This window comes from Salmo trutta, chromosome 1, assembly GCF_901001165.1.
Source record: "Salmo trutta chromosome 1, fSalTru1.1, whole genome shotgun sequence".
In the NCBI taxonomy this organism is placed as follows: Eukaryota; Metazoa; Chordata; class Actinopteri; order Salmoniformes; family Salmonidae; genus Salmo; species Salmo trutta.
This window is the reverse complement of record NC_042957.1, coordinates 5203892-5230591: the sequence shown is the minus strand read 5'-3', so window position 1 is coordinate 5230591 and position 26700 is coordinate 5203892. Positions and strand designations below refer to the sequence as shown.

The following is a 26700-nucleotide window of genomic DNA, read 5'->3' as shown; positions in this document are numbered from 1 at the left end:
AACAATTTCACAACAACTACCTTATACACAGAGGAATGAATAAGAATATGTACATATAAATATATGGATGAGCGATGGCCGTGCGGCATAGGCAAGATGCAGTAAATGATATAGAGTACAGTATATACATATATGAGTAATGTAGGGTATGTAAACATTATATAAAGTGGCATTGTTTAAAGTGACTAGTGATACATTTATTACATCCAATTATTAATTATTAAAGTGGCCAGATATTTGAGTCAGTATGTTGGCAGCAGCCACTCAATGTTAGTGATGGCTGTTTAACATGTCTGATGGCCTTGAGCTAGAAGCTGTTTTTCAGTCTCTCGGAGGGAGTGTTCAGAGGGTTCAAGGATTGAAAGTATTACAAGTGAACGGACCCCACTAGACTACCAGTAATAGTGGTACTACCTGAATGAAGTCTGGGCAGGCGTACTTGGCGATGCTCCTGGACACCATCTCTCTGAGCTGCTGGGCTAGAACATCCTCTTGAACCATCACTGCCTTCTTCAACACCACAAACACATACACACCTGGTCAGAGAAGAGGACAGTAGATCAGTTATATGGCCGTAAAGGCTGCGTTTACACAGACAGTTCAATTCTGATCTTTTGCCCAATTATTGGCAAAAAAACGGTGATCTGATTGGTCAAAAGATATCTAGAATATCTGTTTGTTGTTTACTATTGTCTAGCATATGACATGCTACATCATTTACATAAGGTCACTTAAAGGTCAAGTTCACGTACATTTGTTTGGATCAAGGTGGTGAAATAAAGACGTCAACTGTTTATTTGTTCTTGACAGGGTTGGGGAGTAACTGATTACATGTCATCTGATTACAAACTGCAGTCAGGTAGGGGAGGAGCGGATTACTTGTAATCTGATTAACCAAAAAACGAACTGTAATCAGTTACCAGCAATGATATTGTAATCAGATTACAGATACTTTGGAAAAACCAGATGATTACTTCTTGGATTAATTTTAAATTCAGAAAGGATATTTGTTAAAAAATTCTTGATGAAATCTTTCTGTTTTCTCAATGACATTCAATTCAGCATTGAAAAAAGGCACAAATTTAAGTTTGTTTCACCTGAGTGAGTCTGATCACCAATCAGAGACTACTATAATGACACACCAAATGATGACCACCAATCAGAGACCACTATGATGACACACCAGATGATGACCACCAATCAGAGACCACTTTGATGACACACCAAATGATGACCACCAATCAGAGACCACTATGATGACACACCAAATGATGACCACCAATCAGAGACCACTTTGATGACACACCAAATGATGACCACCAATCAGAGACCACTATGATGACACACCAAATGATGACCACCAATCAGAGACCACTATGATGACACACCAAATGATGACCACCAATCAGAGACCACTATGATGACACACCAAATGATGACCACCAATCAGAGACCACTATGATGACACACCAAATGATGACCTCCAATCAGAGACCATTATGATGACACACCAAATGATGACCTCCAATCAGAGACCACTATGATGACACACCAAATGATGACCTCCAATCAGAGACCACTATGATGACACACCAAATGATGACCACCAATCAGAGACATCTATGATGACACACCAAATGATGACCACCAATCAGAGACCACTATGATGACACACCAAATGATGACCACCAATCAGAGACCACTATGATGACACACCAAATGATGACCTCCAATCAGAGACCATTATGATGACACACCAAATGATGACCTCCAATCAGAGACCACTATGATGACACACCAAATGATGACCTCCAATCAGAGACCACTATGATGACACACCAAATGATGACCACCAATCAGAGACCACTATGATGACACACCAAATGTGTTTAAAGGATCCGTTTTGTCTTCTTATAATGCCTCTTAAGGGGAAAGAAATCTAAAAGTAACTGAAAGTCATCAGATTACGTTACTGAGTTTGGCTAATCCATAAATTACGCTACTGATTACAATTGTGGACAGATAACTATTAACTGTAAGGGATTACTTTTAGAAAGTAACCTACCCAATCCTGGTTGTTGATACATTTCCTTGAATTAGACACTAAGAGTGGAGAGTTAAGTGGAAATACAACAGGGTAAAAGTCAATTGGTATAAATCATGTAACCATGGTGCACGTCAGAGTTCCACGATGTCACTCACCCTCTCCTTTGATGTCATGGGAGTAGCCAATCGCAGCAGACTCAGCCACTCCAGGACACTGGTTCTAGGAGAGAACGCCATGGAATCAGTTCCAACTGTTAATAACGTTGACAAGGACATTTATACGATAAGCAACATTTCAGCTGATATTTGTGTAGACTCAGGTAAAGTCCTGCAAAAAGAAGTTACTTTGACAGGAACATTTGGACTGATGATCGTGATCAGTGATGTAGTGGTAAAAATTGGTGGGTAAATGCTGACCGCCGTTCGTGGTGATTATTTGTATTTATTATGGATCCGCCCAATTAAAGTAATACTCCCTATACATTCAATGCCTTTTTCTGTAAAAGATGGGGTACGTGCGTTTACGTGTGTTTACTCTCTGCTACACCACTGATCGTGAAGTTATTTTGAGAGGGACATTTGGTCACATCACGATCTTGTCCAGCCATCTTGTCTCCAGAGGACCACAATGGAAATAAGTCCCAGACTTTATTGTGTGTTATCCTCCATGATTTAACAATGGAAATAAGTCCCAGACTTTATTGTTTGTTATCCTCCATGATTTAACAATGGAAATAAGTCCCAGACTTTATTGTGTGTTATCCTCCATGATTTAACAATGGAAATAAGTCCCAGACTTTATTGTGTGTTATCCTCCATGATTTAACAATGGAAATAAGTCCCAGACTTTATTGTTTGTTATCCTCCATGATTTAACAATGGAAATAAATCCCAGACTTTATTGTTTGTTATCCTCCATGATTTAACAATGAAAATAAATCCCAGACTTTATTATGTTTTATCCTCCATGATTTTATTAATGTGCATGTATGGCTTTTCCAAGTTTTATGTGTGCTTGCTTTTTTTTAAATGGTCGAATTAATAAACTAAACTAAACATGATTATGATCGTACATACCACCACATCCTCTAGTTCCGCAGTCCCAAGCCGGTGACCGCTCACGTTGATGACATCGTCAAGACGGCCGACGATCTGGTAATAGCCTTCCTTGGAGCGGTAAGCACCGTCGCCGGTGAAAAAGTAACCTAATAGTAGTGTGGCACAATTTAGGGGAGAGTATTGATTTAGCAGAGCACTAGTCTCAGCCTGAGGAAGACAGGAGATTGAGCATTGTAGAAACACTAGTTTTAAAAGTCTGGATGGGTTGGTTTATCTGTACCTGGATAAGGCTGGAAATATGTCTCTGTGAATCTCTGGTGGTGGTTGTGGATGGTGCGGGCCATACCAGGCCAGGCCTGGGAGATACACAAAGCTCCAGTCGAATCATTGGAACTCAGCACTTCACCCTGGATACAATAAACAAACAACATTTCTATTTCCAAACTCCTTACGTATTTTATTGTTTTTTATGACAGGATAGGAGACAGAATAGAGGGAGTGGAAATGCGTAGGGGATTGAACAGGAATCCCCGTCGCAGCAGGAGTCATGTGGTTCCGGAGGCTCCACTCCACACTCCACTCCACTCCACTCCACTCCACTCCACACTCCACACTCCGCTCCGCTCCACACTCCGCTCCACACTCCACTCCGCTCCACACTCCACACTCCGCTCCACACTCCGCTCCGCTCCACACTCCGCTCCGCTCTCCACTCCACACTCCGCTCCACACTCCGCTCCACACTCCGCTCCACACTCCGCTCCGCTCCACACTCCACTCCGCTCCACACTCCGCTCCACACTCCGCTCCACACTCCGCTCCACACTCCACACTCCGCTCCACACCACTCCACTCCACACTCCGCTCCACACTCCGCTCCGCTCCACACTCAACTCCGCTCCACACTCAACTCCGCTCCACACTCCGCTCCACACTCCACACTCCGCTCCACACTCCACTCCACTCCACTCCACACTCCGCTCCACACTCCGCTCCACACTCAACTCCGCTCCACACTCCGCTCCACACTCCGCTCCACACTCCACACTCCGCTCCGCTCCACACTCCGCTCCACACTCCACTCCGCTCCACACTCCGCTCCACACTCCACTCCACACTCCACTCCACACTCCGCTCCACACTCCGCTCCGCTCCACACTCCGCTCCACACTCCACTCCGCTCCACACTCCGCTCCACACTCCGCTCCACACTCCGCTCCACTCCACACTCCGCTCCGCTCCACACTCCGCTCCACACTCCACTCCGCTCCACACTCCGCTCCACACTCCACTCCACACTCCACTCCACACTCCACTCCACACTCCGCTCCGCTCCACACTCCGCTCCACACTCCACTCCGCTCCACACTCCGCTCCACACTCCGCTCCACACTCCGCTCCACTCCACACTCCGCTCCGCTCCACACTCCGCTCCACACTCCACTCCGCTCCACACTCCGCTCCACACTGCACTCCACACTCCACTCCACACTCCGCTCCACACTCCGCTCCGCTCCAAACTCCGCTCCACACTCCACTCCGCTCCACACTCCACTCCGCTCCACACTCCGCTCCACACTCCGCTCCACACTCCGCTCCACACTCCGCTCCGCTCCACACTCCGCTCCGCTCCACACTCCGCTCCACACTCCACTCCGCTCCACACTCCGCTCCACACTCCACTCCACACTTCACTCCAGACTCCGCTCCGCTCCACACTCCGCTCCACACTCCACTCCGCTCCACACTCCGCTCCACACTCCGCTCCACACTCCGCTCCACACTCCACTCCGCTCCACACTCCACTCCGCTCCACACTCCGCTCCACACTCCACTCCGCTCCACACTCCGCTCCGCTCCACACTCCGCTCCACACTCCACTCCGCTCCACACTCCGCTCCACACTCCGCTCCACACTCCGCTCCACACTCCACTCCGCTCCACACTCCGCTCCGCTCCACACTCCGCTCCACACTCCGCTCCGCTCCACACTCCGCTCCACACTCCGCTCCACACTCCGCTCCACACTCCACTCCGCTCCACACTCCGCTCCGCTCCGCTCCACACTCCACTCCGCTCCATACTCCGCTCCACACTCCGCTCCACACTCCGCTCCACACTCCGCTCCACACTCCACTCCACTCCACACTCCGCTCCGCTCCACACTCCGCTCCGCTCCGCACTCAACTCCGCTCCACACTCCGCTCCACACTCCACTCCACTCCACACTCCGCTCCACACTCAACTCCGCTCCACACTCCGCTCCACACTCCGCTCCACACTCCACACTCCGCTCCACACTCCACTCCGCTCCACACTCCACTCCGCTCCACACTCCGCTCCACACTCCACTCCGCTCCACACTCCGCTCCACACTCCACTCCACACTCCGCTCCACACTCCACTCCGCTCCACACTCCGCTCCGCTCCACACTCCGCTCCGCTCCACACTCCGCTCCACACTCCACTCCGCTCCACACTCCGCTCCACACTCCGCTCCACACTCCGCTCCGCTCCACACTCCGCTCCACACTCCGCTCCGCTCCACACTCCGCTCCGCTCCACACTCCGCTCCGCTCCACACTCCACTCCGCTCCACACTCCGCTCCACACTCCGCTCCACACTCCGCTCCACACTCCACTCCACACTCCGCTCCGCTCCACACTCCGCTCCACACTCCGCTCCACACTCCGCTCCACACTCCACTCCACACTCCGCTCCACACTCCGCTCCGCTCCACACTCCGCTCCACACTCCGCTCCACACTCCGCTCCGCTCCACACTCCGCTCCACACTCCGCTCCACACTCCGCTCCACACTCCGCTCCACACTCCGCTCCACACACAACAGAATGTCTGGTTGAATAGACAGCAGAGTGACAGTATTGTGTGTGGAAGAGGGAAGTGGCATATCAGACTGCTTCCAAACAGACCAGACAGCTGGGAAGCCCCAACAACAGATTACCAGCTGGTCAGAGAATGTTGTGGCTCTTAGTGAGGAGAGAAAGAGGGAGAGAGAGAGAGAGAGAGAGAGAGAGAGAGAGAGAGACAGAGAGAGAGAGAGAGAGGGAGCGAATGAGAGAGAGCCCCCCCCTCAATGGACTAGCACGCCATCGCCAGTCACTACCTCAGTATCCAGCAGCGCCGGCTTGATCCCGTAAAACGGACGCATGGCCATGCCCGGTACGATCTCCGCCTCTGGGTCCGACGGCCTGGGAGCGATGCAGATCCCACCGGTCTCTGGAGAGATGGGAATAATACGGGAATGAGAGAGATAGTTTTAATCAACTGCTTTTCTAATGAATCTAAAGCCCTGTATGAATACTTGAAAGTGCTTCCTTCCTTGCTCTCTTCACTGATCGGCCATGACTGAATAGGTGAATGCCTTTTCAAGTATTTGAACAGGGCCTAAACTTTGACCACACCATATTGTTGTGGCCCCTGAAGAGATCCCCCAAACAAATTGTCACAGTATAAAGACTAGAGTATGTACTACCATTAGGGGAGGGGTGGTAGTGTTAGGGGAAAATAATAAGGAAAATATATTTAATGAAATATATATGTAAAATAATACATAGATTTAACCAACAAATATATGGGGGATTGGAAATGACGCAGACAATTACATTGATAGAAGTCACAATCTATCTGCAATATTAAAGCTGATCTACCCCCTAAAAAATATATAATCTATACATAAAAACTGGAGTAAGTAAGAGGAGATGAAAGGATGCAAAGGTTGATGAGGAAAAAGGAGACAGCAAAAGAGAACAGAGAACCAGAACAAGCTTTTGTAAATAACCAGTTTGTCAGTCTGTCAGCATAATAAGCCCTGATCCTTTAGCTACAGATGTCGATGAGCGAATTACGGCCATGTTAAAAGTCAATTAAATGCAATTAGGTTTGACTCTATCCCGCGACCAGGCCATGCTAATCTACTAATCTGCTAATCTACCATGCTAATCTGGCTGGTGTGGAGCTGGATTGACAGAGGGGTTGAGTCCCAAATGGCACCCTATTCCCTTTAGAGTGCACTACTATGGGCCCTGGTCAACAGTAGTGCACTACTATGGGCCCTGATCAGAAGTGGTGCACTACCCTATGGGCCATGGTCTAAAGTAGTGCACTACTATGGGTGCTGGTCTAAAGTAGTGCACTATAAAATGAATAGGGTACTATTTGGGAGGCACCCAGGGTATCCATAGAACTAGGACACCACAGATTAACATCCCACACAGGGGCAAGGTGCCAACCAGTCAGCCAGCCAGTCATTTAACCAGTCAGTCAGCCAGTCATTTAACCAGTCAGTCAGCCAGCCAGTCAGTCAGACAGCCAGCCAGTCAGCAAGTCAGCCAGTCAGCTAGCCAGTCAGCCAGCCAGTCAGCCAGCCAGTCAAATCTCCTTATTTGCCCTTGTAATGGACTTTTTTGCACATAGATCAAACTGCCAGTAATTACCAATAATGCCATTTAGTGCTAATTGTAAAATCTGGACATAACGACATAATCCTCTGTTCTGAGGTAGGGTATTTGGGTCATATCTGTGTCATTAATGCTCCATGCTAAACTATGCATGTTTAATTATGAATATTAAAGAGCCAACCTGGGATTGAAACAACAACAACAAATGGCAATACATCATTCATTTAAAAGTCTCAAAATTGATGTACCAATGCCAGATTGTCCCTTTAATATGCCACTTGTGTGATAATTAACATTATTCCGGGGAATTTATTTTAATTACTCAATGACTGTAATATGGTGCGATTGAGGACTGAAATATATATAAGGTCAACCTGAATTTTTGTTAGATTAGCCTCAAATCAGATTTGGTTTTAAAACATGTTCTTATAGCCCAGCACTACATTAATTTTGTGGAAGAACATTGGTTATTGAAGGCTATTTTCCACTGACATAATGATAGAATTGGTTACAATGCAGCAAACGATATAGCTTTCTATTCAATGAAGGTGTGTGAGGTATTGACCCTAAAAAGAGAAAGTATGGAAAGCTAGCTAATGTACAAAGTCACTGGTGGTGAGCCCTCAGAACAGGCTAGCTAACGTACCATTTCACTGGTGGGGAGCCCTCAGAACATGCTAGCTAACGTACCATTTCACTGGTGGTGAGCCCTCAGAACAGGCTAGCTAACGTACCATTTCACTGGTGGTGAGCCCTCAGAGCAGGCTAGCTAATGTACAATGTAACTGGTGGTGAGCCCTTTGAGCAGGCTAGCTAACGTACCATTTCACTGGTAGTGAGCCCTCAGAGCAGGCTAGCTAATGTACAATGTAACTGGTGGTGAGCCCTTTGAGCAGGCTAGCTAACGTACCATTTCACTGGTAGTGAGCCCTCAGAGCAGGCTAGCTAATGTACAATGTAACTGGTGGTGAGCCCTTTGAGCAGGCTAGCTAATGTACAATGTAACTGGTAGTGAGCCCTCAGAGCAGGCTAGCTAATGTACAATGTAACTGGTGGTGAGCCCTTTGAGCAGGCTAGCTAATGTACAATGTAACTGGTAGTGAGCCCTCAGAGCAGGCTAGCTAATGTACAAAGTCACTGGTGGTGAGCCCTCAGAGCAGGCTAGCTAACGTACCATTTCCCTGGTAGTGAGCCCTCAGAGCAGGCTAGCTAATGTACCATTTCACTGGTAGTGAGCCCTCAGAGCAGGCTAGCTAATGTACCATTTCACTGGTAGTGAGCCCTCAGAGCAGGCTAGCTAATGTACCATTTCACTGGTAGTGAGCCCTCAGAGCAGGCTAGCTAATGTACCATTTCACTGGTGCTGAGCCCTCAGAGCAAAAAAGGAAAGAAAGAGAACATTTTACATTTTAGCCTTTTAGCAGACACTCTTATCCGGAGCGACTTACAGTCACAAAGAAAGGGAGAGAGTGAAATGAATTGCTGCAAAGTGTTTGTTTCCAAGTTCCTCTGTCTGCCTCTGCTACTGCCGCTCTGGGGTCAGATATCTGGCAGTATTAGAATAACATCTGGTTTGATGCAGTCCAGAAGGGATATAAAACATCTAATTCGATTGGCTGGAGAGCAGGGTGTGTAGAGTGTATCTGTGTGTGTGGTTGTGCATGTGTGCGTGCGTGCGTGCGTACGTGTGCGCTTACGTAATAGTATATTTCTTGATGAGACGATCGGACCAGTCTCTCCCCTTTAAGACTGATTGTTCTTCCTGGTGGTTAAAAAGCGCTCCCTAGAAAGTTCATGAACTCAACATTTCTGATTGTGCTTATGCTGGCAGCCAACCAGACCAGCTCCACACAGAGCAGTAGACCCAACTCAGACAGACCAGCTCACACTGTACAGTACACTAATCTACAACAATCAACAGAGAAGACACAAAGAAAAGGAAACTTCCCAGACAGACTATAACCCAGACAGACTATAACCCAGACAGACTATAACCCAGACAGACTATAACCCAGACAGACTATAACCCAAACAGACTATAACCCAGACAGACTATAACCCAGACAGACTATAACCCAGACAGACTATAACCCAGACAGACTATAACCCAAACAGACTATAACCCAGACAGACAAAAGCCCCTTCATAAGAACTAGTACTGAGGGAACCGTTTTTCCTTTAAAAAAGGAACTAAACAAGAACCGAAAAGCCCTTCAATAAGCATCGCAGAACTATGTTTACAGTGTTTGCAACACTAGGTTGAGCTGTCCCTTTAGGTTGTCACAATGGGCTGTTTCTCAATATGCCCCGAGCGCATTGTCCGACCACGTTCTCTTGAGTACGTTCTTGTGAGGACGAGAGAGTGTGGAGAACACATAAAACATTACAATTGAGAAGCACTCGCCCTACTGTATTACCTCACGCTGAGCAACACTCCCCTCTACTGTATTACCTCACGCTGAGCAACACTCCCCTCTACTGTATTACCTCACGCTGAGCAACACTCCCCTCTACTGTATTACCTCACGCTGAGCAGCACTCCCCCCTACTGTATTACCTCACGCTGAGCAGCACTCCCCCTACTGTATTACCTCACTCCCCCTACTGTAATACCTCACGCTGAGCAGCACTCCCCCCTACTGTATTACCTCACGCTGAGCAGCACTCCCCCTACTGTATTACCTCACGCTGAGCAGTACTCCCCCTACTGTATTACCTCACGCTGAGCAGCACCCCCCCTACTGTATTACCTCACGCTGAGCAGCACTCCCCTACTGTATTACCTCACGCTGAGCAGCACTCCCCCTACTGTATTACCTCACGCTGAGCAGCACTCCCCCTACTGTATTACCTCACACTGAGCAGCACTCCCCTCTACTGTATTACCTCACGCTGAGCAGCACTCCTACTGTATTACCTCACGCTGAGCAGCCCTCACCCTACTGTATTACCTCACGCTGAGCAGCACTCCCCCTACTGTATTACCTCATGCTGAGCAGCACCTCCCCTACTGTATTACCTCACGCTGAGCAGTACTCCCCCTACTGTATTACCTCACGCTGAGCAGCACTCCCCCCTACTGTATTACCTCACACTGAGCAGCACTCCCCCTACTGTATTACCTCACGCTGAGCAGCACTCCCCCTACTGTATTACCTCACACTGAGCAGCACTCCCCTACTGTATTACCTCACGCTGAGCAGCACCTCCCCTACTGTATTACCTCACGCTGAGCAGCACTCCCCCCTACTGTATTACCTCACGCTGAGCAGTACTCCCCCTACTGTATTACCTCACGCTGAGCAGCACTCCCCCCTACTGTATTACCTCACGCTGAGCAGTACTCCCCCTACTGTATTACCTCACGCTGAGCAGCACTCCCCCTACTGTATTACCTCACGCTGAGCAGCACTCCCCCTACTGTATTACCTCACGCTGAGCAGCACTCCCCCTACTGTATTACCTCACGCTGAGCAGCACTCCCTCTACTGTATTACCTCACGCTGAGCAGCACTCCCCCTACTGTATTACCTCACGCTGAGCAGTACTCCCCTACTGTATTACCTCACGCTGAGCAGCACTCCCCTACTGTATTACCTCACGCTGCACAGCACTCCCCTACTGTATTACCTCACGCTGTGCAGCACTCCCCCTACTGTATTACCTCACGCTGAGCAGCACTCCCCCTACTGTATTACCTCACGCTGAGCAGCACTCCCCCTACTGTATTACCTCACGCTGAGCAGCACTCCCCCTACTGTATTACCTCACTCCCCCTACTGTATTACCTCACGCTGAGCAGCACTCCCCCCTACTGTATTACCTCACGCTGAGCAGCACCCCCCCTACTGTATTACCTCACGCTGAGCAGCACTCCCCTACTGTATTACCTCACGCTGAGCAGCACCCCCCCTACTGTATTACCTCACGCTGAGCAGCACTCCCCTACTGTATTACCTCACGCTGAGCAGCACTCCCCCTACTGTATTACCTCACGCTGAGCAGCACTCCCCCTACTGTATTACCTCACACTGAGCAGCACTCCCCTCTACTGTATTACCTCACGCTGAGCAGCACTCCTACTGTATTACCTCACGCTGAGCAGCCCTCCCCCTACTGTATTACCTCACGCTGAGCAGCACTCCCCCTACTGTATTACCTCATGCTGAGCAGCACCTCCCCTACTGTATTACCTCACGCTGAGCAGTACTCCCCCTACTGTATTACCTCACGCTGAGCAGCACTCCCCCCTACTGTATTACCTCACACTGAGCAGCACTCCCCCTACTGTATTACCTCACGCTGAGCAGCACTCCCCCTACTGTATTACCTCACACTGAGCAGCACTCCCCTACTGTATTACCTCACGCTGAGCAGCACCTCCCCTACTGTATTACCTCACGCTGAGCAGCACTCCCCCTACTGTATTACCTCACGCTGAGCAGTACTCCCCCTACTGTATTACCTCACGCTGAGCAGCACTCCCCCCTACTGTATTACCTCACGCTGAGCAGTACTCCCCCTACTGTATTACCTCACGCTGAGCAGCACTCCCCCTACTGTATTACCTCACGCTGAGCAGCACTCCCCCTACTGTATTACCTCACGCTGAGCAGCACTCCCCCTACTGTATTACCTCACGCTGAGCAGCACTCCCTCTACTGTATTACCTCACGCTGAGCAGCACTCCCCCTACTGTATTACCTCACGCTGAGCAGTACTCCCCTACTGTATTACCTCATGCTGAGCAGCACTCCCCTACTGTATTACCTCACGCTGCACAGCACTCCCCTACTGTATTACCTCACGCTGTGCAGCACTCCCCCTACTGTATTACCTCACGCTGAGCAGCACTCCCCCTACTGTATTACCTCACGCTGAGCAGCACTCCCCCTACTGTATTACCTCACGCTGAGCAGCACTCCCCCTACTGTAATACCTCACGCTGAGCAGCACTCCCCCTACTGTATTACCTCACGCTGAGCAGCACTCCCCCTACTGTATTACCTCACGCTGAGCAGCACTCCCCCTACTGTAATACCTCACGCTGAGCAGAACTCCCCTACTGTATTACCTCACGCTGAGGAGCACTCCCCCTACTGTATTACCTCACGCTGAGCAGCCCTCCCCTACTGTATTACCTCACGCTGAGCAGCACTCCCCCTACTGTATTACCTCACGCTGAGCAGCACTCCCCCTTACTGTATTACCTCACGCTGAGCAGCACTCTCCCTACTGTATTACCTCACGCTGAGCAGCCCTCCCCTACTGTATTACCTCACGCTGAGCAGCACTCCCCCTACTGTATTACCTCACGCTGAGCAGCACTCCCCCTTACTGTATTACCTCACGCTGAGCAGCACTCTCCCTACTGTATTACCTCACGCTGAGCAGCCCTCCCCCTACCGTATTACCTCACTCTGAGCAGCCCTCCCCCTACTGTATTACTTCACGCTGCACCTCCCCATTCACTGACCCTTCTTCCAGCCAGGACAATGGCAACAATAGAGACAAAACAAGATATACACAAAGCAAACGTTTTACTTCATTACTATCAGCTAGATATGTGAACCGTAATAATCTAGCTAGCCAGCTAGTTAAACAGGCAAAAATGACCTAAAACGAATGTTATGCAAGGTAGATCTTCATTTTTTTGTGGGTAGCTACCAATTCTTTATGGCTAGCTAGCTAGCCAGTTATCCCTATTGGCTTACTATGGACTTACAGTACCCATTCACTGAACCGTCTTCCAGCCAGGACAACAACGGCAATAGAGATGAAACAAGATATACACTAAGCAACTGTTTTACATAACTATCAATTAGCTATACGTGAACCCGTAATAATGTAGCTAACCAGATAGTTTAACAGGCAAAAATGACCTAAAACGAATATTATGCAAGATAGATGTTAATGGGTTGCTAGCTAACAATTCTTCGTTGCTATCTGGCTAGCTAACAGTACTAGTAGCTAGCCAGTTAGCCCTATTGGCTTACTATGGGCTTGCTATATACGGTACATAGGCAGGTAAACATGCCAAAAATAACACAGCATGTATTTATTAACTTATCAAGATGAAATATTGTAGTCTGGCAACATAAGAGATGTGAATAGGCTAAATGTAATTCTGAAGTCTGAGTGTATTTTCTCTCGCTTCAGCTTAAATAATGGCTGCCATTGATTTAAAGAAAATTTGCTTCATTTTTTTACATGGTTGCATCATAGTTCTTTGCGAGAAGTGGCCTCAATGCTCCGATTCGAATACTTTGATTTGGACTCATACTCCAACCCTCCCGTACTCCAACTTGCGTGCTTGTGCATTTTAAGAAACACCCTGATCTCATACAGCATTCTGCATACAGTACATACTGTGTAAGAAATAGAGTTAGTAAATATAGTAATAAAGTAGTAAATATAAGTTTTAGTAGTAAGGTTAAAGGTCAGTCATTACCTGTCTGCCACCAGGTGTCGACCACAGGGCAGCGTCCGTCCCCCACCACACGATGGTACCACTCCCAAGCTTCTGTGTTGATGGGTTCACCCACTGCAGAGGAAACAGGACAGGACAGGACAGGACAGGACAGGACATGGTTAACAGCACCACAGGGAGCCAGCACCACAGGGAGCCAGCACCACAGGGCTATTCTCACCCACTGCAGAGGGAACAGGACAAGACATGGTTAACAGCACCACAGGGAGCCAGCACCACAGGGAGCCAGCACCACAGGGCTATTCTCACCCACTGCAGAGGAAACAGGACAGGACAGGACAGGACAGGACATGGTTAACAGCACCACAGGGCTATTCTCACCCACTTCAGAGGGAACAGGACAAGACAGGACAGGACAGGACAGGACATGGTTAACAGCACCACAGGGAGCCAGCACCACAGGGAGCCAGCACCACAGGGAGCCAGCACCACAGGGCTATTCTCACCCACTTCAGAGGGAACAGGACAAGACAGGACAGGACAGGACAGGACATGGTTAACAGCACCACAGGGCTATTCTCACCCACTTCAGAGGGAACAGGACAAGACAGGACAGGACAGGACATAACATGGTTAACAGCACCACAGGGAGCCAGCACCACAGAGAGCCAGCACCACAGGTCTATTCTCACCCACTTCAGAGGGAACAGGACAGGATAGAACAGGACATGGTTAACAGCACCACAGGGAGCCAGCACCACAGGGAGCCAGCACCACAGGGAGCCAGCACCACAGGGAGTCAGCACCACAGGGAGCCAGCACCACAGGGAGCCAGCACCACAGGGAGCCAGCACCACAGAGTTAAACAACCTAGAGGGTGCATTCACAGTCAATGGAAATGATAGGAGGAGCCCTCCAGGTTTTAACACTCCCACGCCTCTGTGTTGATGGGTTCATGGGGAAGAGGACAAGAAGAGGACAGGAAGAAGACAGTACATGTTTATGATGTGCTGTCTAGATAATTCCATTCCCCGGCCTGGCACGGCACACGTGTTCCATTACATATGTAGACTCTCTTTAGAGGTCAAACCTTTACCCTCGCCTGGCGACATGACATGCCTTCGACATGCATAGTACCGACTGCTGAATCCGTGGCTCCCACAGCAAGGCTCATGTACCTACTACTACAGTATCATGTTAACATACCATCAGCACAACACCGCCTGCTGTACTGAAACAGCATACACTACTACTACAGTATACTGTTACACTGTAGACTGCTGTCTATGGATCCATCACACTGTAGACTGCTGTCTATGGATCCATCACACTGTAGACTGCTGTCTATGGAGCCATCACACTGTAGACTGCTGTCTATGGATCCATCACACTGTAGACTGCTGTCTATGGATCCATCACACTGTAGACTGCTGTCTATGGAGCCATCACACTGTAGACTGCTGTCTATGGATCCATCACACTGTAGACTGCTGTCTATGGATCCATCACACTGTAGACTGCTGTCTATGGATCCATCACACTGTAGACTGCTGTCTATGGACCCATCACACTGTAGACTGCTGTCTATGGATCCTTCACACTGTAGATTGCTGTCTATGGATCCATCACACTGTAAGGCTATTGTCTATGGGGTCTATGGTATTCAGCAGGATATTCTCCTGAGGTCTAATCAAATCAAATCAAATGTTATTTGTCACATGTGCCGAATACAATGAATACAATGAAATGCTTACTTACAAGCCCTTAACCAACAATGCCTTAATAAGTTAACAAGAAAAAGTGTTAAGTAAAAAATATATAAGTAAAACATTTTTTTAAAAATTACAAATAATTATACAGCAGCAGTCATAAAAGACGGTGGAAGAAACGTTATATACAAAATAAGCTACAAATAACGCGAAAAAACAATAGCACAATTGGTTACGGGATCGTAAAACGGCAGCCATCTCCTTCGGCACCATTCTCAACATAAAAAGGAGAAAGAGAGTCCTGTTGTTGTAAGGTTTGACCTACCAGAGCCCAGGGTTTTTAAGGAGGAGCGGTTGTAATTCTGCACCCACTCGTCTCCGTATTTCAGCAGTAGCCTGATGGCCGTGGGAGCACCGTAAAACTGGTTGATCCCCAGCCTCTCCACCATCTCCCAGTACCTGCCTGTAACATCACCAGATATATACACATGTGTTGGTGTCATACTGTAATTCTTGGAAGACAGAAAAGTTCATTCATAGAACATACAGAGAACTGTTTTAATATTAACTTATTTTACACATTGCTAGGCAGCACATAAAACCTAATGTTTGGGACTAAAACTTTTGTTGTGTCTTACAGGCCTCAATGCAGAACTTTTCACAAGACGTAAATGTACTCTCAATGACAGTATACTCTTAGAACAAAGGGTTCCAAAAGGGTTCTTTGGCTGTCCCCATAGGAGAACCCTTTGTGGTTCCCTTTTGGGTTCCAGGTAGAACTCTTTTGGGTTCCATGTAGAAGCCTATGTGGAAAGGGTTTTACATGGAACTCAAAAGGGTTCTTCCTGGAAACAAAACGGGAACCAAAATGGTTCTTCAAAGGGTTCTCCTATGGGGACAGCCAAAGAACCCTTTTATGTTATTTTTCCTAAGAGTGTAGGCCTACTGTGTAACGCCCTGACCTGAGAGATCCGTTTTTCTCTGTTTGGTTAGGTCAGGGTGTGATGTGGGGTGGGCATTCTATGCTATCTATTTCTTTGTTTTGGCCGAGTATGGTTTCCAATCAGAGGCAGCTGTCTATCGTTGTCTCTGATTGGGAATCATACTTAGGCAGCCTTGTTCCCCACCTGTGTTTGTGGGTAGTTGTTTTCTGTTTTGTATTTTGTACCTGATGGAACTGTTGGCTTTTTGTTTTGTTATTTTTGTTCGAGTGTTTCTTTGTTTAATAAATCATGAACACGTACCACGCTGCGCTTTAGTCCCCTTCTTCCGAACGAACGCCATTACATACTGAATATACGCAAGGGAGTTATATTTATAGTGGAATGGCGAGTTCAGATTTAAGTTGTAAACACTTTGAAGTGCAGGTTGTAAAAAAAACCTTAGTAGTCTGTTGTCACCTGGGTTGGGGTATACTGGTGTACTCTCAAACAGAACGGTGGTTCCTCCATTACACAGAGGGCCGTAGACGATGTAGCTGTGACCGGTTATCCAGCCGATGTCCGCCACACAGCCAAACACATCCCTGTCATGGTAGTTGAACACATACTGAAGGAGAGAGGACAATAGAGGAAGGAGGTTAGGAAATAGGTACTGGTCTAGATCAGGGGTCTTCAACCCACCCAGGTAAACCGGAGTCTCAGGGTCCCCCATCATACTGGATGTTAGCAAAAAAAAAAATGTATGTCTTGTCTTATCAGGTGAATGATAATGGCAAGGAGAAGTCATTAACATTTTAAAATGAATAGATTTGGTAGATAGTTGTTCATTATTTTGACCTCCCCACACTATAATTGGAAGAGGAAGTTAATCTCTAATTTAGCCAATTAGCAAGAAAGGTAACTAAGAGCAGCTGTTTAGCTGGTTAAAGGTTAGCCATGTGTTGGTAAACATGCACTGCCAGACTGGTACATACAGCTGTTTAGCTGGTTAAAGGTTAGCCATGTGTTGGTAAACTGCCAGACTGGTACATACAGCTGTTTAGCTGGTTAAAGGTTAGCCATGTGTTGGTAAGGAAAGGTAACTCTAAGAGCAGCTGTTTAGCTGGTTAAAGGTTAGCCATGTGTTGGTAAACATGCACTGCCAGACTGGTACATACAGCTGTTTAGCTGGTTAAAGGTTAGCCATGTGTTGGTAAACTGCCAGACTGGTACATACAGCTGTTTAGCTGGTTAAAGGTTAGCCATGTGTTGGTAAACTGCCAGACTGGTACATACAGCTGTTTAGCTGGTTAAAGGTTAGCCATGTGTTGGTAAACTGTGATTGTAATTATCTCAATATTAGGAGTTGAAACATAAAGTTGAAAGTTGAAAGAAGATATTATCTTATTTCATCCTCTAGGTATGTAAATCAAAATGGGTTTATTCTGTTGTTGCTAGCGATATTCATAAAAAAACATTTTCCCACTTTGTTTATTTTATGATATTTTCGCAGCTAGTCCCTGGGGTTCTCGGTCTTTAGACTGTGTTAGCCCGCTGATCTAAATCCTAAGCATCGAACGTGAGCTCTATAGGGTTTACCCTGTGTGTGTGTGTGTGTGTGTGTGTGTGTGTGTGTGTGTGTGTGCGTACGTGTGTGTTTACCAGACCCTCACCCTGTGTGTGTGTGTGTGTGTGTGTGTGTGTTTACCAGACCCTCACCCTGTGTGTGTGTGTGTGCATGTGTGCGTACGTGTGTGTTTACCAGACCCTCACCCTGTGTGTGTGTGTGTGTGTGTGTGTGTGTGTGTGTGTGTGTGTGTGTGTGTGTGTGTGTTTACCAGACCCTCACCCTGTGTGTGTGTGTGTGTGTGTGTGTGTGTGTGTGTGTGTGTGTGTTTACCAGACCCTCACCCTGTGTGTGTGTGTGTGTGTGTGTGTGTGTGTGTGTGTGTGTGTGTGTGTGTGTGTGTGTGTGTGTGTGTGTGTGTGTGTGTGTGTGTGTGTGTGTGTGTGTGTGTGTGTGTGTGTGTGTGTGTGTGTTTACCAGACCCTCACCCTGTGTGTAAGGGCGGTGTACAGCAGGTATCCAGCCTGTGTATGAACCAGACCCTTAGGTTTCCCTGTGCTGCCTGACGTATAGAGCAGGAACAAGACGTCCTCACTGTCCATGGCAACGGGCTCACACACCACATCCTCCTTCATCATCTCCTGTTAAAGGGACAAAGAGTTCAGCCCCATAGAAACAGAATCCTCCATTCAAGGGAATTCCGCATTTTTTCAAGTCAATGAGCCTGTGATGAGTGGACTTTCTATTCATTTTTTCCCCTATTTTTTTTACCCCTTTTTCTCCCCAATTTTCGTGGCATCCAATTGGTAGTTATCAGTCTTGTCCCATTGCTGCAATTCCCGTACGGATTCGGGAGAGGCGAAGGTCGAGAGCCTTGCGTCCTCCGAAACACAACCCAGCCACACTGCTTCTTGACACAATGCCCGCTTAACCCGGAATCCAGCCGCACCAATGTTTCGGAGGAAACACTGTGCACCTGGCGACCGTGTCAGCGTGCATTTCACCTGGCCCACCACAGGAGTCGCTAGAGCGCGATGGGACAAGAACATTCCCACCGGCCAAACCCTCCCCTTACCCGGACGACGCTGGGCCAATTGTGCTCCGCCCCATGAGTCTCCCGGGTCGCGGCCGGCTGCGACAGATCCTGGACTCGAACCAGGATCTCTAGTGGCACAGCTAGCACTGTGATGCAGTGCCTTAGACCACTGTACCACTCGAGAGGCCAGGTTAACCTGTTTAAAGGTCTTGCTCACATCGGCTACGGAAAGCGTGATCACACTGTCGTCCGGAACAGCTGTTGCTCTCATGCATGCTTCAGTGTTGCTTGCCTTAGACCACTGCGCCACTCGGGAGGGCCCCTTTCTATTAATAATATTTCTATGGTTCAACCATTTTAAGTCTCAGTATCACCTGTTAATAACATATAAAGATGTCAGCCATTTATTTTATTTTATTGGACAGATAGAGAGGATGACAGTGGAGAAAGATAGAGATTGTGTCAAAGGGCAGTAGGCCAGATTTGAACCTATGCCGACACATCTGCAGATTTACCGCCAGACCAGCCAGGCCACATGATGTCATGGCCACATGATGTCATGGCCACATGATGTCATGGCCACATGATGTCATGGCCACATGATGTCATGGCCACATGATGTCGGTCATTTAAAGCCTCAATAATGTTTCAGAGAGGTTTCAACCAGTGGAGGCTGGTTAGGGGAGGAGGGCGTATAATAATGTCTGGAATGGAGTGAATGGAATGGTAGTAAAAAACAGATGTTGGATATCATTCCATTCAATCCATTCCAGCCAATACACTCCATTTGGGGGGGCAGGTAGCCTAGTGGTTAGAGTGTTGGGCCAGTAACCGAAAGGTTGCTGGTTTGAATCCCCGAGCCGACAAGGTAAAAATCTGTCGTTCTGCCTCTGAACAAAGCAGCTAACCCACTGTTCCCCGGTAGGCTGTCATTGACGGTAGGCCGTCATTGTAAATAATAATTTCTTCTTAACTGTCTCGCCTAGTAAAATAAAGGTTACATTTACATTATTACGAGCCGTTGGTTTATACCCATATTCAAACTCAATAATGCCTCCTATATTCAAGTCAAAGTCATGGTCGAGACACAGGCGCATTCACACAAATTTGACAATCATTTACTAAGCTGCTAGGTTTCCACAAGGTGATACAGTAAGGGGTGATAAGAAGTGTCAGCAGAACTATTTGACTTGTCGTACAAAGATCCATGGAGCTAACGTATTCTTTTCTTTCACAACCCATTAAAAAAAATATATACTATTTTTCACAAGCAATTTAACAAACAGTAAATCATAATTTTTTTGAATTAACTATTGTTTAAATACAAAAAGCAGTTATAAAAACAGTTGTTACCTATTTATAAACACCAACTTCTTATGAACAGTTAGAACCTCACCGGTAAGCTGTGTCTATTGGCTCACCTCCTCCAGTAAGCTGTGTCTCTATTGGCTCACCTCCTCCAGCGGAACATCTCTGTCTGTCATGGCAACGGTGTTCTCTGTTCTCATGGCAACCAGGACCTGCTGGACTGAGGGACAGTTCTGGACGGCCTGGTCCACGGTTCTCTTCAGGTCAACCACCTTGCCTCCCCTCACACCCTGGTTGACCGTGATCACCGTGCTGGACTGGGCTGGAGCAGGGCCAGGTACATTATACAGTCGATACAGAGAGAGATTGGTAATGAAAGATACAGTGACTATTTGTGGTTCCTTCTCTCTTTTCTACACCTCATCAGCCACCTCACCATCTCTAATGCGCTTAGCGAAGTCAGAATTGTCTACATTGTATACATTTATGGAAATAAAATCAGCTTTTTGGTATTTTTTGGGGTTAGGCATAAGGTTAGCAATGTGGTTAAGGTTAGGTTTTATGAAGATACGTTGTAGAAATAAGCAGGGTTTATGACATAGCGAACTTAGCCAGACAGTGATGACCTCTCACCGTCTCTGATGCGGTCGGCCAGGGCCTCGGAGCTGAACCCGGCGAAGACCACATTGTGGGCCGCACCTATCCGGGCGCACGCCAACATGGAGGCCACTGCCAGGGGGCAGGGGGGCATATAGATAGTCACACAGTCCCCCCTCCGCACCCCCTGGCGCTTCAGCAGGTTGCCCAGGCGACAGGTCAGCTCCAGTAGCTGTCTGTAGAGAGAAATGTCAATAAAGTTGGGTGATACGAAGGGGAATGAGGGTGTGAGGGGTGATGAGTATGTGTATTTATACAGTCTATCCTTCTATGTAGATTACAGTAGTTGTGATAGACCTACTCTTTGTGTATAGATTACAGTAGTTGTGATAGACCTACTCTTTGTGTATAGATTACAGTAGTTGTGATAGGCCTACTGTTTGTGTATAGATTACAGTAGTTGTGATAGGCCTACAATTTGTGTATAGATTACAGTAGTTGTGATAGACCTACTCTTTGTGTATAAATTACAGTAGTTGTGATAGATCTACTCTTTGTGTATAGATTACAGTAGTTGTGATAGGCCTGCACTTTGAGTATAGATTACAGTAGTTGTGATAGACCTACACTTTGAGTACAGATTACAGTAGTTGTGATAGACCTACTCTTTGTGTATAGATTACAGTAGTTGTGATAGATTTACTCTTTGTGTATAGATTACAGTAGTTGTGATAGATCTACTCTTTGTGTATAGATTATAGTAGTTGTGATAGATTTACTCTTTGTGTATAGATTACAGTAGTTGTGATAGACCTACTCTTTGAGTATAGATTACAGTAGTTGTGATAGGCCTACTCTTTGTGTATAGATTACAGTAGTTGTGATAGGCCTACAATTTGTGTATAAATTACAGTAGTTGTGATAGATCTACTCTTTGTGTATAGATTACAGTAGTTGGGATAGGCCTACTCTTTGAGTATAGATTACAGTAGTTGTGATAGATCTACTCTTTGTGTATAGATTACAGTTGTTGTGATAGGCCTACTCTTTGAGTATAGATTACAGTAGTTGTGATAGGCCTACTCTTTGTGTATAGATTACAGTAGTTGTGATAGATCTACTCTTTGAGTATAGATTACAGTAGTTGTGATAGGCTTACTGTTTGTGTATAGATTACAGTAGTTGTGATAGGCCTACACTTTGAGTACAGATTACAGTAGTTGTGATAGACCTACTCTTTGAGTATAGATTACAGTAGTTGTGATAGATTTACTCTTTGTGTATAGATTACAGTAGTTGTGATAGATCTACTCTTTGACTATAGATTACAGTAGTTGTGATAGATCTACTCTTTGTGTATAGATTACAGTAGTTGTGATAGATTTACTCTTTGTGTATAGATTACAGTAGCTGTGATAGATCTACTCTTTGAGTATAGATTACAGTAGTTGTGATAGATTTACTCTTTGTGTATAGATTACAGTAGTTGTGATAGGCTTACTGTTTGTGTATAGATTACAGTAGTTGTGATAGGCCTACACTTTGTGTATAGATTACAGTAGTTGTGATAGACCTACTCTTTGTGTATAGATTATAGTAGTTGTGATAGGCCTACTCTTTGTGTATAGATTATAGTAGTTGTGATAGGCCTACTCTTTGTGTATAGATTATAGTAGTTGTGATAGATTTACTCTTTGTGTATAGATTATAGTAGTTGTGATAGATTTACTCTTTGTGTATAGATTACAGTAGTTGTGATAGACCTACTCTTTGAGTATAGATTACAGTAGTTGTGATAGGCCTACTCTTTGTGTATAGATTACAGTAGTTGTGATAGGCCTACAATTTGTGTATAAATTACAGTAGTTGTGATAGATCTACTCTTTGTGTATAGATTACAGTAGTTGTGATAGGCCTACTCTTTGAGTATAGATTACAGTAGTTGTGATAGATCTACTCTTTGTGTATAGATTACAGTTGTTGTGATAGGCCTACTCTTTGAGTATAGATTACAGTAGTTGTGATAGGCCTACTCTTTGTGTATAGATTACAGTAGTTGTGATAGATCTACTCTTTGAGTATAGATTACAGTAGTTGTGATAGGCTTACTGTTTGTGTATAGATTACAGTAGTTGTGATAGGCCTACACTTTGAGTACAGATTACAGTAGTTGTGATAGACCTACTCTTTGAGTATAGATTACAGTAGTTGTGATAGATTTACTCTTTGTGTATAGATTACAGTAGTTGTGATAGATCTACTCTTTGACTATAGATTACAGTAGTTGTGATAGATCTACTCTTTGTGTATAGATTACAGTAGTTGTGATAGATTTACTCTTTGTGTATAGATTACAGTAGCTGTGATAGATCTACTCTTTGAGTATAGATTACAGTAGTTGTGATAGATTTACTCTTTGTGTATAGATTACAGTAGTTGTGATAGGCTTACTGTTTGTGTATAGATTACAGTAGTTGTGATAGGCCTACACTTTGTGTATAGATTACAGTAGTTGTGATAGACCTACTCTTTGTGTATAGATTATAGTAGTTGTGATAGGCCTACTCTTTGTGTATAGATTATAGTAGTTGTGATAGGCCTACTCTTTGTGTATAGATTATAGTAGTTGTGATAGGCCTACTCTTTGCGATTATATTTTGTCGTCTCAGTTATACATGAGGTAACCCCACCAAAACATTATTTCAGGTAATAAATTGTCTGAATGATAACCTGCCATGCACCAGGGAACAACTAAACTGCATGAATGTTCACAGTGTAGCGAATCCAGGGGGTAGTCTCGCCCGGGACTCAAACCCAGGTCCAGCGACTGTCAAGCTAAGGCCTTTACCCGCTGCGTCAACAAGTCCAAACCTCTTGATGAGGTCGCTAGGTGTTGAGTTATAGTCGCTACAAAGACAAAGCCTTCCCTGTGGCTCAGTTGGTAGAGCATGGTGTGTGCAACGCCAGGGTTGTTGGTTCGATTCCCACGGAGGGCTAGCACAATTTTTTTTTCAAAAATGCATGAAATGAAAATGAAATGTATGTATTCACTACTGTAAGTCGCTCTGGATAAGAGTGTCTGCTAAATGACTAAAATGTAAATGTAATGATTTGCTGTATGAATGCAGATAGTGAATTTAAAGTGTGTTCCCACATCAGATAGTGATAGTTCCAGACCTGTAGGTGATCTTGACCTCAGTTCCAGGTTCATCTCTCTCCCAGATCAGAGCCACTCTCTCTGGAGAAGTGTGAACGTGACGGTCCAAGCAGTTTACTGCGCACACACACACACACACACACACACACACACACACACACACACACACACACACACACACACACACACACACACACACACACAGACACAGACACAGACACACAGACACACAGACACACACACACACACACACATACAGACACACACCCCCACACACACACACATACACACACACATACAAACACACACACATACACAACCCACACACACATACTCACGCACGCACGCTCACACATACAGACAAGCGTACACACATGTAGTTACACACACACACACAGAAGTGAAAGTCAGTCTCAAAGCAGTTCAGCTCTGTTGTTCTTTTCAAACTAAATTAGCTTGACTATTCTGCCAATAGCTTGGTTCTTTCCTGGTAAATACTTTGGGATAAAAGCTTTGTTTGTTCACAACACAAGAGAGCCTGTGTGTCAATGTGAATGTTCTCATGATAGATTCCATCAGTGTCTTCTCCTCCTGACTGAACCCAGTAATTGGTACTGTTTGTATTTATTAAGGATCCCCATTAGTTCCTGCCAAGGAAACAGCTACTCTTCCTGGGGTTTATTATGGATCCCCATTAGTTCCTGCCAAGGAAACAGCTACTCTTCCTGGGGTTTATTATGGATCCCCATTAGTTCCTGCCAAGGAAACAGCTACTCTTCCTGGGGTCCAGTGTAACCGATGTGAAATGGCTAGTTAGTTAGCGGTGGTGCGCGCTAATAGCGTTTCAATCGGTGACGTCACTCTCTCTGAGACTTGAAGTAGGGTTTCCCCTTGCAACGCGGCTTTTGTGGCGCGATGGGTAACGTTGCTTCGTGGGGTGTCAGTTGTTGATGTGTGCAAGGGTCCCTGGTTCGAGCCCGGGTTGGGGCGAAGAGAGGGACGGAACCTACACTGTTACACCAGCAACATTAAGGCAGTTACTCTGGGTGATTCTACTGGCAGAGAAATAGAACTGGCAGGGAATATAGGATCAACTGGGGTACTATATTTACTATAGAATTATTATTTTCAAAATAAAGGTAAATGTATTTCAACCAATACCCATCATCAAAACAAATCTATGGAGATTTTTATTTTAAGGTAGAAAACAACAGCAATCCATATGGTTATTAGGTAGGTTAGCGAGAAAATGATTTAGATATAGCAGTACAAAAACATTTACAATATTTACTATATATATATATATATATATATAGTGTATATTTTGTGTAGAAAATGTTATCTTACCAGATACATTGAGTTTTCCCCCTTCAAACCATTTTATTTTGCCTTGACTAAAGTCACAGTTCTGAACGGTGTGAAAGGGACTTATCCACGACAGTCTCTGGCGCGCCACTGCGCCCCAAAACCGGTCACTTTCGTTGACGGAGAATTTGTAGAGTCCCGAATGATCACTGACACCTTGGAATGCGACTGCTTCCGGGATACAAGACTCTATATTATAGCTTCTGCTCAACTGTCGACAGCATTTTAAAAAACGTCGATTTAACGACGTAGTGAGAGGCAACGAAAAGCCTCTCCAAAGCGAACACATCATGAAACGAAGCTCTTGGTCATAAAGACAGTCTATTCTGAAGAAGAAAGATCGTATCCTTTATCTACCCAAAATTGTGAAAGAACATTTAAAATCACATTTAAAATCACATATCCATAATGACAACGGGTTTGTGTTTTATCAAACGAACCATTGACGTAACGAAAGACTTTTTGTTGAGTTAGACATTCGAAGCAGATGCATTTAAAGGGAAGTCGGAGTCCATTGTGGGCCGACAATAAAGGCGCAGAAGTTGGACCAGCCAATGATAACAGATGACTAAAGTGTGGCATTTCCACCCCCATCAGAAAAATGTACTTGATTAGGCTATAGTATAGGCCAGTGGTCACCAACCTTTCCATTTATTTATTTTTGTACCCCTTTTCTCCCGAATTTAATGGTATCCGACATTGTCTTATCGCTGCAACTCCCGTACAGACTCAGGAGAGCCGCGCGTCCTCTGAAACACAACCCAACCAAGACGCACTGCTTCTTGACGAAGACAGTCGCACCAACGTGTCAGAGGAAACACTGTACACCTGGCGACCGTGTCAGCGTGCACTGCGCTCGCCACAGGAGTCGCTAGTGCGCGATGGGACAAGGACATCCCTACGGGACAAACCCTCCCTAACCTGGACGACGCTGGGCCAATTGTGCGCCGCCCCATGGGTCTCCCGGTCCCGGCCGGCTGCGACAGAGCCTGGACTCGAACCAGGTTCGCTAGTGGCACAGCTAGCACTGCGATGCGATCTCTTTGACCACTCGGGAGGCCCATTACCAACCTTTTCTGAGTCAA

General features: G+C 46.2%; 1 protein-coding gene across 4 annotated transcripts in view; it reads right to left on the bottom strand.

The window, feature by feature from the left end:
• LOC115152364 (acetyl-coenzyme A synthetase 2-like, mitochondrial) overlaps positions 1-26700 on the bottom strand; it is a 28613-nt gene that overhangs the window by 1317 nt on the left and 596 nt on the right. For 2 of the 4 annotated variants that reach the window (XM_029697201.1, XM_029697285.1), the window contains exons 1-13: positions 25598-26386; positions 24271-24367; positions 21130-21329; positions 20643-20818; positions 18641-18793; positions 17066-17213; positions 15991-16128; positions 13978-14070; positions 6233-6345; positions 3386-3512; positions 3124-3251; positions 2203-2266; positions 415-536 (exon numbers count right to left, since the gene is read on the bottom strand). In XM_029697201.1, coding sequence (XP_029553061.1) covers positions 415-536; positions 2203-2266; positions 3124-3251; positions 3386-3512; positions 6233-6345; positions 13978-14070; positions 15991-16128; positions 17066-17213; positions 18641-18793; positions 20643-20818; positions 21130-21329; positions 24271-24367; positions 25598-25907 — 1869 coding nt within the window. In that variant the 5' untranslated portion in view covers positions 25908-26386. Of the gene's footprint in view, positions 1-414; positions 537-2065; positions 2104-2202; positions 2267-3123; positions 3252-3385; positions 3513-6232; positions 6346-13977; positions 14071-15990; positions 16129-17065; positions 17214-18640; positions 18794-20642; positions 20819-21129; positions 21330-24270; positions 24368-25597; positions 26387-26700 lie in introns of those variants that run through there. The other 2 variants (XR_003867497.1, XM_029697371.1) reach the window with 2 other exon arrangements.